The sequence below is a fragment of the Hemiscyllium ocellatum genome, chromosome 16, assembly GCF_020745735.1.
Source record: "Hemiscyllium ocellatum isolate sHemOce1 chromosome 16, sHemOce1.pat.X.cur, whole genome shotgun sequence".
NCBI lineage: Eukaryota > Metazoa > Chordata > Chondrichthyes > Orectolobiformes > Hemiscylliidae > Hemiscyllium > Hemiscyllium ocellatum.
Window position 1 is genome coordinate 87,656,536 of NC_083416.1, and position 19,029 is coordinate 87,675,564.

Sequence of the window (19,029 nt, forward strand, 5' to 3'; positions counted from 1 at the left end):
TTGCCTTTCTTACTACCAACTCAGACTGCAAGTTTACCTAAACAGAATCCTGGACCAGTACTCCTAAGTTCCTTTTACACTTCAGATTTCTGAATTTTCTCCCCATTTAGAAAATATTCCATGTTTCAATTCTTCCTTCCAAAATGTATGAGCTCGCACTTTCCTGTATTGTATTCCATCTGCCACTTATTTTCCCTCTCTTCTAACCTGCCTAAATCCTTCTGCAGTCTCCCTCTCCCTCAATGTTACCTGTCACCCCACCCTCTTTATATCATCTGCAAATTTGGCCAGAATACCCTCACTTCCTTCATCGAGACCATTAATGTATAAAATGAAAAGTTGTCGTCCCAACACCAATCCTTGTGGAACACCCTTGATCACTGGCTACCAACCTGAGATGGACCCTTTCATCTCTACTCTCTGCTTTCTGCCAATCTTCTATTCATGCTCGTACCTTGTCTCCAACACCATGGGCCCTTACATGAAGCAGCAGCCTCTTGAGCAGCATCTTGTCAAAAACCATTTAGAAGTGGGGAGATAACATCCATTGGCTCTCATTGGTTTGACCTGTTCATTACATCCTCAAAGAATTCTAACAGATTTGTCAGGCCTGACCATTCCTTGATGAAACCATGGAATATAGAACATTAAAGCGCAGTACAGGCCCTTTGGCCCTCGATGTTGCACCGACCTGTGTAACCTACATTATTCTATTTTCATCCATATAGGTAAAACAACGACTGCAGATGCTGGAGACCAGAGTCTAGATTAGAGTGGTGCTGGAAAAGCACAGCAGGTCAGGCAGCATCTGAGGAACAGGAAAATCACGTTTCGTGCAAAAGCCCTTCATCAGGAATAGAGGCAAGGTGCCTGCAGTGGAGAGATAAATGAGAGGGGGGTGGGGGTGGGGAGCAAGTAGCATAGAATACAATAGGTGAATGGGGGTGGGGATGGAGATGATAGGTCAGAGAGAAGGGTGAGGGAAGGTAACAAAGAGTACAATGAGTGAATGGGGGTGGGGATGAAGGTGATAGGTCAGAGAGGAGGGTGGAGTGGATAGGTGGGAAGGAAGATAGGCAGGTAGGACAGGTCATGAGGGCGGTGCTGAGCTGGAAGGCTGGAGCAGGGGTGAGGTGGACGAGGGGAAATGAGGAAACTAGTGAAATCCACATTGATGCCATGGGGTTGAAGTGTTCCGAGGTGGAAGATGAGGCGTTCTTCCTCCAGGCATCGGGTGATGAGGGAGCAGCGATATAGGAGGCCCAGGACCTGCATGTCCTTGGCAGAGTGGGAGGGGGAGTTGAAATATTGGGCCACAGGGCGGTGGGGTTGATTGGTGCGGGTGTTATGGAGATGTTCCCAAAAGTGCTCTGCTAGGAGGCGTCCAATCTCCCCAATGTAAAGGAGACCGCATCCATACGTTGATCCAATGATCCTTAAAGTTGGTGAGTCCACTACAGTTGCAGGCAGGGCGTTCCACGCCCCTACTACTCTCTGAGTAAAGAACTCTTTGACATCTGTCCTATATCTACCACTCAACTTAAAGCTATGTCCCCTGGTGCTAGCCAGTACCATTCAAGGAAAAAGGCTCTCACTATCCACCCCATTTAACCTTCGGATTATCTTATATGTCTTAATTAAGTCACCTCTCAACCTTATTCTCTCTAACAAAAATATATCAGCCTCAGTCCCTCAGCCTTTCCCTTCATACTGGACAACATCCGAGTAAATCATCTCTGAACAGTTTCCAAAGTTTCCACATCCTTCCTCGGTGACCAGAACCATATGCAATACTGCAAGTGCATTGCACCAGAGCTTTGTACAGTTGCAACATGACCTCATCACTCCGAAACCCAATCCCACTACCAATAAAAGCTAACACACCATATGCCTTTTTAACAACCCTATCAACCTGGGTGGCAACTTTCAGGGATCTAGATACATGAACACCGACATCTATCTGCTCATCTACACTGCCAAGAATCTTACCATTAGTCCAGTACTCTGCATTCCTGTTGCTCCTTTCAAAATGAATCACCTCAGCAATTTTCCACATTAAACTTCATTTGCCATCTCTCAGCCCTGGTCTGCAGCTTATCCATGTCCCTCTGTAATCTTCAACATTGTTCAGCACTATCCACACCTCCACCAACCTGAGCATCATCCGCAAATTTACTAACTTATCCTTCTACACCCTCATCCAGGACGTTTATTAAAATGACAAAGAGCAGTAGCCCCAAAACAGATTCTTGAGGGACACCAGTAGTAACTGAACTCCTGGATGAACATTTTCCATCATCACCACCCTCTGTCGCCTTTCAGCTAACCAACTTCTGAAATCTCATGCCTCTGTATTTTGTGCAATAGCCTACCGTGGGGAACCTTATCAAATGCCTTACTAAAATCCATTTACACCACATCAACCACTTTACTCTCATCCACCTGTTTGATCACCTTCACGAAGAACTCAATTAGGTTTATGAGGCATGACCTACCCTTCACAAAACCATGTTGACTACCTCTAATCAACTTATACCTTTCTAGATGATTATAAATTCTATCTCTTATAACCTTTCCCAACACTTTACCCACAACCGAAGTAAGGCTCACTTGCTGACTTTGCCCTACTTTACCATGCATAGAACATAGAACAATACAGCGCAGAACAGGCCCTTCGGCCCTCAATGTTGTGCCGATCTGTGAACTATTCTCAGCTCGTCCCCCTACACTATCCCATCATCATCCATGTGCTTATCCAAGGATTGTTTAAATCGCCCTAATATGGCTGAGTTGACCACATTAGCAGGTAGGGCATTCCACACACTTACCACTCACTGAATAAAGAACATGCCTCTGACATCTGTCTTAAATCTATCACCCCTTAATTTGTAGTTATGCCCCTCATACAAGCTGATGTCATCATCCCAGGAAAAGGACTTTCACTGTCCACCCTATCTAATCCTCTGATCATTTTGTATGTCTCTATCAAATCCCCCCTTAGCCGCCTTCTTTCCAATGAGAACAGACCCAAGTCTCTCAGCCTACCCTCCTGACCAGGCAACATCCTGGTAAATCTCCTCTGCACCTTTTCCAATGCTTCCACATCTTTCCCGAAATATGGGGACCAGAACTGTACACAATATTCCAAGAGTGGCCGCACCAGTGTTTTGTATAGTTGCAGCATGATATTGTGGCTCTGGAACTCAATCCCTCTACGAATGAAACCTAACACACCACATGCCTTCTTAATAGCACTATCAACCTGGGTGGCAACTTTCAGGGGTCTATGTACATAGACTCAGGCGACTGACTGTGTGGAGTTTGCACATTCTCCCCGGGTCTGCGTGGGTTTCCTCCGGATGCTCCGGTTTCCTCCCACAATCCAAAGATGTGCGGGTCAGGTGAATTGGCCATGCTAAATTGCCCGTAGTGTTAGGTGAAGGGGTAAGTGTAGGGGTATGGGTGGGTTGTGCTTCGGCGGGTCGGTGTGGACTTGTTGGGCCGAAGGGCCACTTTCCACACTATAGGTAATCTAAAAAAAAGACTCCAAGATTCCTCTGCACATCGACACTACCAAGAATCTTTCCATTGACCCAATATTCTGCCTTCCTGTTATTCTTCCCAAAGTGAATCACCTCACATTTAGCTGCATTGAACTCCATTTGCCACCTCTCAGCCCAATTCTGCAGTTTATCCAAGTCCCCCTGCAACCTGTAACATTCTTTCAAACCGTCCACTACTCCAGTGACTTTAGTGTCATCTGCAAATTTACTAATCTATCCACCTATGCCTACATCTAAGTCATTTATAAGAATGACTAGGCCAGGGCAGCACAGTGGCACAGTGGTTAGCACTGCTGCCTCACAGGTGTAGGAGTAGGCCATTCTGCCCTTCGAGCCAGCACCACCATTCATTCTGATCATGGCTGATCATCCTCAGTCAGTGTCCTGTTCCTGCCGTATCTCCATAACCCTTGATTCCATTATCCTTGAGACCTCTATCCAACTCTTTCTTAAACGAATCCAGGGACTGGGCCTCCACTGCCTTCTGGGACAGAGCATTCCACACAGCCACCACTCTCTGGATGAAGAAGTTTCTCCTCATCTCTGTCCTAAATGGCCTACCCCTTATTTTTAAGCTGTGTCTTCTGGTTCAGGACTCACTCATCAGCGGAAACATGCTTCCTGCCTCCAGAGTGTCCAATCCTTTAATAATCTTTTACGTCTCAATCAGATCCCCTTTCAGTCTTCTAAACTCAAGGGTATACAAGCCCAGTTGCTCCAATCTTTCAACACAAGACAGTCTTGCCATTCCAGGAATTGACCTCGTGAACCTATGTTGCACTCCCTCAATAGCCAGAATGTCTTTCCTCAAATTTGGAGACCAGAACTGCACACAATATTCCAAGTGTGGTCTCACCAGGGCCCTGTACAGCTACAGAAGAACCTCTTTGCTCCTGTACTCAATCCCTCTTGTTATGAAGGTCAGCATGCTATTAGCCTTCTTCACTACCTGCTGTACCTGCATGCTTACCTTCATTGACTGGTGTACAGGAACACCCAGATCTCTTTGTACTGCCCCTTTACCTAACTTGACTCCATTTAGGTAGTAATCTGCCTTCCTGTTCTTGCCACCAAAGTGGATAACTATACATTTATCCACATTAAACTGCATCTGCCATGCATCTGACCACTCACCTAACCTGTCCAGGTCACCCTGTAATCTCCTAACATCCTCCTCACATTTCACCCTGCCACCCAGCTTTGTATCATTAGCAAATTTGCTAATGTTACTATTAATACCATCTTCTATATCATTAGTGACTTTTCAGTCCTCTGGAACCCTCCTTGGCTCCAGTGATTCCTGGAAGATCACCACTAATGCCTCCACTATCTCTTCAGCTATCTCCTTCAGGACTCATTGGTGTAGCCCATCTATTCCATGTGATTTATCCACCTTCAGACCTTTCAGTTTTTCTAGTATGACCTCCTTGGTGATGGCTACAATATTCACCTCTGCTCCCACAACACTTTTGAAGTTTTGGGGTGTTACTGCCTTCCACCACGAAGGCTGACACAAAGTACTTGCTCAGTTCCTCCACCATTTCTTTATTCCCCATTACTTCTTTTCCAGCCTCACGTTCCAGTGGCCCAATGTCCACTTTTGCCTATCTTTTGCCTTTTATATATCTCAGGAAATTCCTGCTATCTTCTTTTATATTACTGGCTAGCTTATCTTCATATTTAAACTTCTCCCTCCTTATTTCTTTTCTCGCTGTCCTCTGTTGGTCTTTGTAGGTTTCCAAATCCTCTTGCTTCCCACTGCCCTTCAGCGCATTATATGTTTTCTCTTTTTTTTATTGCTGTCCCCAACTTCCCCTGTCAACCATGGTTGCCTCATTCTCCCTTTAGTATGCTTTTTTTGCCTCGGGATTAATTTTTGCTGTGTCATCTAAATTACTCCCAGAACATCCTGCCATTGCTGCATCACCTTCCTTCCTGCTTGGGTCATCTCCCAGACAAGCTTGGTCAGCCCCTTCCTAATGCTTCTGTTTGTGTCTATATTTAACTGTAATATCATTACATCTGATTCCACCTTCTCCCTCTCAAATTGCAGAGTAAATTCTATTAGGCTATGGTCACTGCCTCCTCAGGGTTTCTTCACCTTAAGTTCCTTATGAAGTCTGCCTCATTGTACATCACTAAATCCAATATTGCCTGTTCCCTACTGGGCTCCACCACAAGCTGCTCCAAAAAGCCATCGCATTGACTTTCGGCAAATTCCTTTCCTTGCAATCCACTACCAACTTGATTTTCCCAGTCCACCTGCATATTGAAATGCCCCATGGTTACTGTTCAATTACCTCTCTTACATGCCTTTTCTATCTCTTGGTGTATCTTGTGCTCCAGCTCCTGGCTACTGTTTGGAGGCCTGTACATAACTCTCATTATGGTTTATTCACATTTGCAGTTCTATAACTCAACCACACAGATTCAACATCAACAAACCCCACATCATTTCTTGCTATTGATTTAATTTAATTTCTTACTAATAGGCAACCACACCCTGCCCTCCTGCTGATCTTTTCAATGGGATGCATATTCTTGGATATTTAGCTCCCACTCCTGATCCCTTTACTGCCACATCTCTGTGATACCCACCAACATCATACCTGTCAATTTCGATCTGCACCACAAGCTCACTTACCCTATTTTGTTTACGGATATTACCTGGATGGGAGTGTATTAGCTATACAGAGAGTCATGGAGTCATAGAGATGTACAGCAGGGAAACAGACTCTTCAGCCCAACCTGTCCATGCTGATCAGATTCTTAACCTAATCTAGTTCCATTTACCAGCACTTGACCCATATCCCTCTAAACCCTTCGTTTTCATATACCCATCAGATGCCTTTTAAATGATGCAATTGTACCAGCCTCCACCACTTCCTCTGGCAGCTCATTCCATACACGCTCAACCCTCTGTGTGAAAATGTTGCCCCTTAGGTCCCTTTTATATCTTGCCCCTCTCCCCTAAAACATGCCCTCCAGTTCTGGATTCCCCAACCACAGGGACAAGACTTTCTCTATTTATCCTATCCATGCCTCTCATGATTTTATAAACCTCCATGAGGTCACCCCTCAGCCTCCGATGCTCCAGGGAAAACAGCCCCAGCCTGTTCAGCCTCTCCTTATTGCTCAGATCCTCCAACCCTGGCAACATCCTTGTAAATCTTTTCTGAACCCTTTCAAGTTTCACAACATCCTCCTGAAAGGAAGGAGACCAGAATTGCATGCAATATTCCAAAAATGGCCTAACCAATGGCCACTGTGCCACCGTGGGCGGCACGGTGGCACAGTGGTTAGCACTGCTGCCTCACAGCGCCTGAGACCCGGGTTCAATTCCCGACTCAGGCGACTGACTGTGTGGAGTTTGCACATTCTCCCCGTATCAGCGTGGGTTTCCTCCGGGTGCTCCGGTTTCCTCCCACAGTCCAAAGATGTGCGGGTCAGGTGAATTGGCCATGCTAAATTGCCCATAGTGTTAGGTAAGGGGTAAATGTAGGGGTATGGGTGGGTTTCGCTTCGGCGGGTCGGTGTGGACTTGTTGGGCCGAAGGGCCTGTTTCCACACTGTAAATCTAATCTAATCTAATCTAATCTAATCAATGTCCTGTACAGCTGCAACATGACCTTCCAACTTCTATATCCAATACTTTGACCACCAAAGGAAAGCATACCAAATGCGTTCTTCACTATCCTATCTGCCTGAGACTCTACTGTCAAGGAAATATGCATCTGCATTCCAAGGTCTCTTTGTTTAGCAACACTCTTTACTATTAGGTGTATAAGTCCTACTAAGATTTGCTTTTCCAAAATGCAGCACCTAACACTTATCTAAATTAAACCCCATCTGCCATTCCTCAGCCAATTGCCCCTTTTGATCATGATCCCGTTGCACTCTGAGGTAACCTTCTCCTCTGTCCACCACACTTCCAATTTTGGTGTCACCAACAAACTTACTAATTATACCTCCTATGTTCACATCCAAATGATTTATATAAATGACAAAAAGTAGTAAAAAATCTTGGATTATTTTTGCTCGAGCATCGGAGGCAGAGTGGCGACCTGACAGCAGAATATAAAATTATGAGAGGTATGGGTAGGGTGGATAATCAGACTCTTTTTCCCAGGGTAGAAATGTTAAATGCACGAGCCAAAGGTTTAAGATGAGAGTGGGCAAGTTTAAAGGAGATGTGCAAAGTGTTTTTTTTAACACAGAGGGTGGTGCATACCTGGAATGCACTGCAAAAGAGTGTGGGCAAAGCAGATACAATACCACCATTTAAGAGGCTTTTAGACAGACACATGAACAAATAAGGAATAGAGGGATGCTTAATTGAGTTTTTTGAAGAAGTTGACCAGGAAGATTGATGAAGCCGGAGCACTGTACATCTTCCATATGTACTTCAGTGAGGCAATCGACAAAGTTCCTCATGGTCGACTGGTTAGCAAGGTTAGATCACATGGAATCGAGGGAGAGCTAGCCATTTGGATGCAAAATTGGCCTGAAGGTAAGAGACAGAGGGTTGTGGTGGAGGGCTGTTTCTCAGACTGGATCTCAGCAGTGTGCTGTAAGGATCGACGTTGGGTCCACTGCTTTTTGTCATTTATATAAATGATGTAGTAGTGAATATAGGAAGAATGATTAGTACATTTGTAGATGACACCAAATTTGATGATGTAGTGGACAGTGAAGAATATTATCTTAGAGTACAATGGGACCTTGATCAGATGGGGTGATGAGCTGAGGAGTGGCAGATGGAATTTGATTGAAATGAATGTGAGGTGCTGCATTTTGCTCAGGCAAATCAGGGCAGGATTCACACACATAATGGTAGTGTCCTGGGGAATGGTGCCCAACAAAGAGACCTTGGGGTGTAGGTTCATAGTATCTGGCTCATATCCCTCTAAACCCTTCCGATACATATACCCATCCAGATGCCTCTTAAATGTTGCAATCGTACTAGCTTCCACCACTTCCTCTGGCAGCTCATTCCATACACGTACCACCCTCTGCTTGAAAAAAATGCCCCTCAGGTCTCTTTGATATCTTTCCCCTCTCACCCTAAACCTATGCACTCTAGTTCTGGACTCCCCGACCCCAGGGAAAAGACTTTCTCTATTTATCCTATCTTTGCCCCTCATAATTAAAGGTGAAGTCACAGGTAGACAGGATAGTGAAGAACGTGTTTGGTAAACTTGCCTTTGTTGGTCAGTGCATTTAGTATAGTACTTGGGAGGTCATGTTGTGCCTGTACAGGACACTTTGGAACTTCTGGAAAAGTGCATTCAATTCTGGTCTCCCTGCTCCAGGAAGGAAGTTGCTAAACTTGAAAGGGAGCAGAAACAATTTACAAAGATGTTGCCAGGGCTTGAAGGTTTGAGCTATGGGAAGAGGCTGACTAGGCGAGGACTGGTTTTCTTGGAGCATCAGAGGGTGATCTTACGGAGGATTACGATAGGCATGGATATATTGAATCGCCATGAATCTTTTCCTGTGGTAAGGGAGTTCCAAACAAAGAGAGCCATTGGTTTACTGTGAAAGAGGAAATATATAAATGGAACCTAAGCAGCAACTTTTTCACGCAGAGGGTGGTGTATGAATGGACTGAGTTGCCAGAGGAAGTGGTAGAGCCTAGTACAATTATAACACTTAAAAGGCATCAGGATTGGTATTGAATAGGAAGGGTTTGGAGATATAAGTTCCAAATGCTGGCTAAAGGGACTAGATTCATTTAGGATACTCAGTCTGCATGGGTGAGTTAGACCGAAGGGTCAGTTTCTGTGCTGTGCAACTCCATGACTCTATGATCATTGCATGTAGATAGGATTAGTTTAGAATAGCATGATGGTCAACACAGATATCATGGACCAAAGGGCGTGTTCCTGCACTGCATTGTTATTTTGTTCTACAGCTGGTCTTTGGCCTACCACAGGTCATAAAGTTACAGATTGTGCTTCAATCTAATTCCAGCTATGGATGGTACATACCTTGCCACAGAGGCCCAATTTGTGGTTTTTAGATCTGTTTGAAATCTATCCTATTTACCACTGTGTAACCATTTCTGGTGGGTGTGATCTTTTGGTAGGACAGGGCAAATGCCAAAATGCTGATGATCTTCTCTGAGACATTCTATGTAAGGTGCAATTCTTTGAGCCTGGCCATGTCGTAATGTTGATGGATGGGTCTGTTGGACCTAGTTTTGATACAATCTCCCAGACGTTAGTTAGAGGACTTTGCATTGTTGACAATGCAGGATTTGCAGTGTCATTTCCAGTGCAGTCATAGATTCATAGAGTCACAGAGATGTACAGTACGGAAACTGTCCCTTCGGTCCAACTCGTCCATGCCGACCAGATATCCCAAACCAATCTAGTCTCACCTGCCAGTATCTGGCTCATATCCCTCTAAACCCTTCCGATACATATACCCATCCAGATGCCTCTTAAATGTTGCAATCGTACTAGCCTCCACCACTTCCTCTGGCAGCTCATTCCATACACGTACCACCCTCTGCTTGAAAAAAATGCCCCTCAGGTCTCTTTGATATCTTTCCCCTCTCACCCTAAACCTATGCACTCTAGTTCTGGACTCCCCGACCCCAGGGAAAAGACTTTCTCTATTTATCCTATCTTTGCCCCTCATAATTTTATAAACCTCTATAAGGTCACCCCTCAGCCTCTGATGCTCCAGGGAAAACAGTCCCAGCCTATTCAACCTCTCCCTATAGCTCAAATCCTCCAACCCTGGCAACATCCTTGTACGCCTTTTCTGAACCCTTTCAAGTTTCACAATATCCTTCTGTTCGAAAAGAGACCAGATTTACACACAATATTCCAAAAGTGGACTAACCAATGTCTTGTACAGCTGCAACATGACCTCCCAACTCCTGTACTCAATACTCTAACCAACAATGGAAAGCATGCCAAACGCCACCTTCACTATCCTATCTACTGCAACTCCACTTTCAAGGAACTATGAACCTGTACTTCAAGGTCTCTTTGTTCAGCAACACTCTCTCGGATCTTACCATTAAGTGTTTAAGTCCTGCTAAGGTCTGCCTTCCCAAAATGCAGCACCTCATATTTATCAGAGTCCGGTCAATGTCAACTGTGCTGCCCAGTTTCCTTAGGCTATCCTATAGATTCATGTAAAGATCCAATGCAGTCTATCTATGGCAGCTATAATCTACCTCGGATGAGGAAACCAAAATAATCTCTGTGTTGAAAGCCAATAAATCAATTGCCTTCCAAATTGTTGTCTGCACCTACATGCTAGCCTTTTGTGAGTCATTAGCAAGTACCACTGTCTCTTTGGACATTAATACTTCTCACCCTCTCACTATTTAAGAAATATTTGGTCTTTCTCCGTAAAATAACTGTGCAGCCCCTCAAGTCTGCTCCATCATTCAATTAGAGTATTGAGCACAGTTTCGGAGTGCAGTGGAGGTTCACCAGACCTTTTCTTTCTTTATTCACTTGTGGGATGTGGGCGTTGCTGGATAGACCAGCATCCACTGCCCAATCCTAGTTGCCTGAAAGAATGTGGTGGTGCTGCAAATGTGTTACTGGCCAAAGCACAGCAGGCCAGGCAGCATCTCAGGAATAGAGAATTCGACGTTTCGAGCATAAGCCCTTCATCAGGAATAAGAGAGAGCAGCCAAGCAGGCTAAGATAAAAGGTAGGGAGGAGGGACTAGGGGGAGGGGCGATGGAGGTGGGATAGGTGGAAGGAGGTCAAGGTGAGGGTGATAGGCCGGAGTGGGGTGGGGGCGGAGAGGTCAGGAAGAGGATTGCAGGTTAGGAGGGCGGTGCTGAGTTGAGGGAACCGACTGAGACAAGGTGGGGGGAGGGGAAATGAGGAAACTGGAGAAATCTGAATTCATACCTTGTGGTTGGAGGGTTCCCAGGCGGAAGATGAGGCGCTCCTCCTCCAGCCGTCGTGTTGTTATGTTCTGCCGGTGGAGGAGTCCAAGGACCTGCATGTCCTCGGTGGAGTGGGAGGGAGAGTTAAAGTGTTGAGCCACGGGGTGATTGGGTTGGTTGGTTCGGGCGGCCCGGAGGTGTTCTCTGAAGCGTTCCGCAAGTAAGCGGCCTGTCTACCCAATATAGAGGAGGCCACATCGGGTGCAGCGGATGCAATAGATGATGTGTGTGGAGGTACAGGTGAACTTGTGGCGGATATGGAAGGATCCCTTGGGGCCTTGGAGGGAAGTGAGTGTGGAGGTGTGGGCGCAAGTTTTACATTTCCTGCGGTTGCAGGGGAAGGTGCCGGGGGTGGAGGTTGGGTTGGTGGGGGGTGTGGATCTGACGAGGGAGTCACGAAGGGAGTGGTCCTTGCGGAACGCTGATAGGGGAGGGAAATATATCCTTGGTGGTGGGGTCCGTTTGGAGGTGGCGGAAATGGCGGCGGATGATACGTTGTATGCGGAGGTTGGTGGGGTGGTAGGTGAGAACCAGTGGGGTTCTGTCTTGGTGGCGGTTGGAGGAGCGGGGCTCAAGGGCGGAGGAGCGGGAAGTGGAGGAGATGCGGTGGAGGGCATCGTCGATCACGTCTGGGGGGAATCTGCGGTCCTTGAAGAAGGAGGCCATCTGGGCTGTGCGGTGTTGGAATTGGTCCTCCTGGGAGCAGATGCGGCGGAGACGAAGGAATTGGGAATATGGGATGGCGTTTTTACAGGGGGCAGGGTGGGAGGAGGTGTAGTCCAGGTAGCTGTGGGAGTCAGTCGGTTTATAATAGATGTCTGTGTTGAGTTGGTCGCCCGAGATAGAAATGGAAAGGTCTAGGAAGGGGAGGGAGGAGTCTGAGACAGTCCAGGTGAATTTCAGGTCGGGATGGAAGGTGTTAGTGAAGTTGATGAACTGTTCAACCTCCTCGTGAGAGCATGAGGCAGCGCCGATACAGTCATCGATGTAGCGGAGGAAAAGGTGGGGGGTGGTGCCAGTGTAGTTGCGGAAGATGGACTGTTCCACATATCCTACGAAGAGGCAGGCATAGCTGGGGCGCATGCGGGTGCCCATGGCAACTCCTTTAGTTTGGAGGAAGTTGGACTACACCTCCTCCCACCCTGCCCCCTGTAAAAACGCCATCCCATATTCCCAATTCCTTCGTCTCCGCCGCATCTGCTCCCAGGAGGACCAATTCCAACACCGCACAGCCCAGATGGCCTCCTTCTTCAAGGACCGCAGTTTCCCCCCAGACGTGATCGACGATGCCCTCCACCGCATCTCCTCCACTTCCCGCTCCTCCGCCCTTGAGCCCCGCTCCTCCAACCGCCACCAAGACAGAACCCCACTGGTTCTCACCTACCACCCCACCAACCGCCGCATACAATGTATCATCCGCCGCCATTTCCGCCACCTCCAAACGGACCCCACCACCAAGGATATATTTCCCTCCCCTCCCCTATCAGCGTTCCGCAAGGACCACTCCCTTCGTGACTCCCTCGTCAGATCCACACCCCCCACCAACCCAACCTCCACCCCCGGCACCTTCCCCTGCAACCGCAGGAAATGTAAAACTTGCGCCCACACCTCCACACTCACTTCCCTCCAAGGCCCCAAGGGATCCTTCCATATCCGCCACAAGTTCACCTGTACCTCCACACACATCATCTATTGCATCCGCTGCACCCGATGTGGCCTCCTCTATATTGGTGAGACAGGCCGCTTACTTGCGGAACGCTTCAGAGAACACCTCCGGGCCGTCCGAACCAACCAACCCAATCACCCCGTGGCTCAACACTTTAACTCTCCCTCCCACTCCACCGAGGACATGCAGGTCCTTGGACTCCTCCACTGGCAGAACATAACAACACGACGGCTGGAGGAGGAGCGCCTCATCTTCCGCCTGGGAACCCTCCAACCACAAGGTATGAATTCAGATTTCTCCAGTTTCCTCATTTCCCCTCCCCCCACCTTGTCTCAGTCGGTTCCCTCAACTCAGCACCGCCCTCCTAACCTGCAATCCTCTTCCTGACCTCTCCGCCCCCACCCCACTCCGGCCTATCACCCTCACCTTGACCTCCTTCCACCTATCCCACCTCCATCGCCCCTCCCCCTAGTCCCTCCTCCCTACCTTTTATCTTAGCCTGCTTGGCTGCTCTCTCTTATTCCTGATGAAGGGCTTATGCTCGAAACGTCGAATTCTCTATTCCTGAGATGCTGCCTGGCCTGCTGTGCTTTGACCAGCAACACATTTGCAGCTGTGATCTCCAGCATCTGCAGACCTCATTTCTTACTCGAAGAATGTGGTGGTGAACTGCCTTCTTTAACCACTGCTGTCCATGTGCAGTAGAGTAACCACTGGAGTGTCAGGATTGTCTTCTGAGGAGTGATTGAGGAGACTGGCCTGATTTCCAAACTTTCAAAGAATGAGATATAATCTCAGTGAAACTTTCAAAATTACTACAGGGTGTGACAGGATGGCCTATTCCTGTCTGAATGCCCCAAAAAGTTCCTGTCTTTTTGTCCAATTTTTCCTGAACAAAATGTAATACTCTCCCCCATAGGAAGAGTTAGCAGCATGTGGAGTCACTACCACTATCCCACCTTTAATTAGAATTAGAATTAGAACCCTCACAGTGTGGAAGCAGGCCCTTCAGCCCAACAAGTCCACACTGATCCTCCAAAGTGTAACCCACCCAGACCCATTCCTTTACCGTATATTTACCCCTGACTAATACACCTAACACTATGGCCAATTCACCTGACCTGCACATCTTTGGATCGCAGGAGGAAACCCACACAGGCATAGGAAGAATGTGCAAACTCCACACAGACCGTCACCCAAGGCAGGAATTGAACCCAGGCCTCTGGAGCTGTGAGGCAGCAGTGCTAACCACTGTGCCACCCCATTGTGACAGGAAGACTGGCAGTCAGCCTCCTACTCTTCCATAAAAGCTATTCCAAACTTAAAATGGGCAATTAATTTGCACTTAATGGCCTCAGGCCATTACTACTGGTATAACCTGAGTGGCAGGATTCAGCATGCAGGAAAAAAGACAAATATATAACCATACACTCATCCATACATGTGCACCCACATAAACTTACCCACACTCATCCACACACACTCATCCACCCACACGCACATCCACACACAAGCAAACACATCCACACATTCACACACACTTACCCACACCCAGATCCACTCACTCACACAAAGCCATATACTTACACACACCCATACATGTTCATCCCCACACACACACACACACTCACATATACATCTATACCTTTTTTAAATCATTAACTCATGAGATGTTGGTGTCACTGGCTAGGTCAGCATTTATTGCCCATCGCTAATTGTCCAGAGAGCAGTTAAAAGTCAAACACGTTGCTGAGAGTCTGGAGTCACATGTAGGTCAGACTAAGTAATGATGACAGATTTTCGTAATAGGATTTCAGGTCCCCAGAGGACTGGTTGAGTTCCTGAATTAATTATCTGGTACTAATACCACTAAGACAATGCTTTCCCTGCACACAATGGCATACTCCTGCACACCAATACACACACACACACACACACACACACACACACACACACACACACACACATATTATGCATTTGTATCTTACCATGGCAAATGGTGAAATGTGAGTCCAATACAAATTTGGAATTAAGATCCTTGTGATGGCTATGGATCCATTGTTGATTGCTGAGACAAAAGAAAATACCTGATTCAACTGATGTCCTTTAAGAAGGAAATCTGCCAGCCTTACCTGGTCTAGTCTACATGTGACTTCAGTCTCAAAGCAATGTGATTGACTCCTAACTGCTCTCTTGTTAATTAGGGATGGGCAATGAATTCTGTGCTCAGCAGTGACACCTATATCCTGGGAATGAATCAAAAGAAGTTTTCTGATGATTGGGAAATGAGTGAGGTACCAGTCTGACTTTTTCCTGTATGTTTTATGTGGCAGATTGATGATGACCACGTGACTCAAATGGATTTGGAAAACAGCTTAATTACGACATGGAAAGATGTCCAGGTGTGTAAAACAAATTTCTTTGTAGGATGATGAATAGTGAGTTATTCCAAGTCTGCAGTTTCAAGAGGTGTTGAGTCCTGTTTCAGCAGGCTCTACTATGTTCAAATAAAAGCTGAACAAGACAGCAACACCAACCTGCATTTCTTGAACAAATTTAGTGTAGTGTAATAACCCATGACACTTTTACAGGAGCAAGATTTGCTTTCGAACCACATAAGGAATTATCGAGATAGATGACCAAAGTCCTATATCCAAAGATTACATTGCAGTGCCTGGAATCATGCTTACTTAAATAGTTGTTGGCTCCTTACTAGACTTCATCAGAGGAGTTAAGATTTATTGAAGGGGACAAAAAGTGTTATAAAGAAACCGAGTTGCTTGAAGGAGATGTGAGAGTTAACTTCAGGTGAGCAATGGTGGGGAGAGTACAATTACTGATAGATGAAGAAGGGCTAAGTGTAGATCTAAATTATTTTATAGCCATCCTTTGGGTACTAGTCACATGTTTCTTGAAAGCTATATCATACAAATCTCTCAATGGGAAGATTAATAATCTTCTTATGGAAATTAGAAATTGGATATTGGATTTGGATCAGAAATTGGCGAGCTGAAAGAAGACAGAGGGTGATGGTTGATGGGAAATGTTCATCCTGGAGCTCAGTTACCAGTAGTGTGCCACAAGGATCTGTTTTGGGGCCACTGCTGTTTGTCATTTTTATAAATTACCTGGATGAGGGCTTGGAAGGATGGGTTAGTAAATTTGCGGATGACACTAAGGTAGGCAGAGTTGTAGATAGTGCCGATGGATGTTGTGGGTTACAGAGGGACATAGATAAGATGCAGAGCTGGGTTGAGAAGTGGTAAATGGAGTTTAATGTGGAAACGTGTGAGGTTGTTCACTTCGGAAGAAGTAACAGGAATGCAGTGTACTGGACTAATGGTAGAATTCTTGGCAGTGTAGATGAACAGAGAGATCTCGGTGTCCAGGTGCATAAATCCCTGTAAGTTGCCACCCAGATTGATAGGGTTGTTATGAAAGCATATGGTGTGCTGGTGTTTATTGGTAGCGGGATTGAATTTTGGAGCCACAGGGTCATGCTTCAACTGTACAAGACACTAGGTAAGGCTGCACCTGGAGTATTGTGTGCAGTTCTGGACACTGAATTATAGGAAGAATGTGGAAGCTTTGGAAAGTGTTCAGAGGAAATTTACTAGGATGTTGCCTGGAATGGAAGGAAGTTCTTACAAGGAAAGGTTGAGGGATTGTTTTCGTTGGAGAGAAGAAGGTTGAGAGGTGACTTAATCAAGACTTAAAAGATAATTAGAGGGTTAGATAGGTTGGACAGTGAGAGCCTTTTACCTCAGGCTAATACAGGGGACATAGCTTTAAATTGAGGGGTGACAGATTTAGGACTGATATCAGAGTTAGTTTCTTTACTCAAAGTAGTAGGGACATGGAACGATCTGCCTGCAATAGTAGTAGACTCACCGACGTTAAGGGCATTTAAATGGTCATTGGATCAACATATGGATAATAATGGAACGGCATAGGTTAGATGGGCATCAGATTAATTTCACTGATCGGTGCAACATCAAGGGCTGAAGGGCCTGTACTGCATTGTAACATTCTATGTTCTATGTTCTATTAGAACTGAATTGTTATAGTACTCTTTACAGATGGAGTGATCTAATCAGTTTTCAAAAAGCATTTCAAACTATATGCTAGCCACAGTAATTCTGATTTCAGTCATGTGATTCATTGGGGTTACAAAGATACACACTCATTGGGAATGGGATATCTGAATAAATTGACCATTTAGATTGATGCATTCGGAAGTTATATCTTTCCTGTTTGGTTTTCAGCTCTCCCAGGCTGGTGATCTTATCATGGAAGTATATGTTGAGACAAAGGCAACAGACTGTTGCATGACACTCAAGGTGAGTCTCAAATATGCGCAGAGTGATGGTGGCACAGTGGTGAGCATAGCTACTTTCCAAGCAATTGGCCCAAGTTTGATACCCAGCCATTGCTGTTTTAAATGCAGAGGATGGGGACAATTGAAATGTGAAGCTGGTTTAAGGAATGAATATTGCGTGTCCATGATAGGTATGTCTCTGTCAGGCAGGGAGGTAGTGATAAGGTGCTGAGCTGGAAGGTTAGATTTGTGGTAAGGTGGGGGGAGGGGAAATGAGGAAGCTGGTGAAGTCGACATAGATGTCATAGGGTTGAAGGGCTACAAGGCGGGAGATGAGATATTCTTCCTCCAGGCGTCGGGTGGTAAGGGAGTGGTGAGGGAGGAGGCCCAGGACCTGCATGTCCAATTTTGAAGGTGTTAGGCAGGAACTTACAAAAGTTGATTGGGGAAGGCAATTCTCAGGTAACGGGACAGTTTGGAAGTGGGTGGCCTTTAAGAATGAGGTAATGAGAGTTCAGATACAGTATAGTCCTGTTAGTGAGATGGGCAAGGCTAGTAGGTGAAGGTAATGCTGGATGACTAGAGAAATTGAGACTCTGATCAAGAAAAAGAGAGAGGCATATGTCAGGTATAGACTACCGGTTCAAGTGAATACCTAAAAGAGTATATAGGCAGTAGGTGTATACATAAGAGGGAAATCAGGAGAGCAGAAAGGGGTCATGAAATAGCTTTGGCTAATGGAGGTTGGAAAAATCCAAAGTGATTCTGAAATACATTAAGGGCAAAAGAGTAACCAGGGAGAGAATAGGGCCCCTTAAAGTTGACGTGGCTGTCTATGTGTGGAACCACAGAAGATAGGTTAGATAGTAAACAAATAATTTGCATCAGTATTTACTGTGGAGAAGGACATGCACATTAGGGAACCAGGGAAATAGTGATGTCCTGAAAAGAGTCCACATTAAAGAAAAGGAGGTGCTGGAGGTCTTAAAATGTATAAAGGTAGATAAATCTCTGAAACCTGCTCAGCTGTTTCCAGAATTTTTGTGGAAAGCTTGGGCAAAGATTGCTGAGCCCCTCGCTAAGATGTTTTTATCATCAGTGGCCATGGGTAAGGTGCTGGAAGACTGGACATTGGCTAATGTGACACCATTATTTAAGAAAGGCTATAACGAAAACCCAGGGAACTACAGACCAGTGAGCCTTGCTTCAGTGGAGGGGAAGTTGTTGAAAGGGGTTCTGAGGGACAGGATTTAGATGTATTTGGAAAGGCAAGAACTGATTAGAGATGGTCAGCATGACTTTGTGCATGAGAAATCATGTCTCACTAATTTGATCAAGTTTTTTGAAGAAGTGACAAACAAGATTGATGAATTAGAGATGCCGGTGTTGGACTGGGGTGTACAAAGTTAAAAATCACACAACACCAGGTTATAGTCCAACGGGTTTAATTGAAGGCACGCTAGCTATCGGAGCGATGCTCGGAGTGACTATCACCTGATGAAGGAGCGTCACTCCAAAAGCTAGTGTGCTTCCAATTAAACCTGTTGGACTATAACCT

The 19,029-nt window shown here is 45.9% G+C and overlaps 1 protein-coding gene across 2 annotated transcripts in view; it reads left to right on the plus strand.

The window, feature by feature from the left end:
• Window positions 1–19,029, plus strand: part of arap3 (ArfGAP with RhoGAP domain, ankyrin repeat and PH domain 3) — a 344,677-nt gene that overhangs the window by 276,457 nt on the left and 49,191 nt on the right. For both annotated transcript variants that reach the window (XM_060837460.1, XM_060837459.1), the window contains exons 21-22: window positions 15,487–15,555; window positions 17,419–17,493. In XM_060837460.1, coding sequence (XP_060693443.1) covers window positions 15,487–15,555; window positions 17,419–17,493 — 144 coding nt within the window. The remainder of the gene's footprint in view (window positions 1–15,486; window positions 15,556–17,418; window positions 17,494–19,029) is intronic.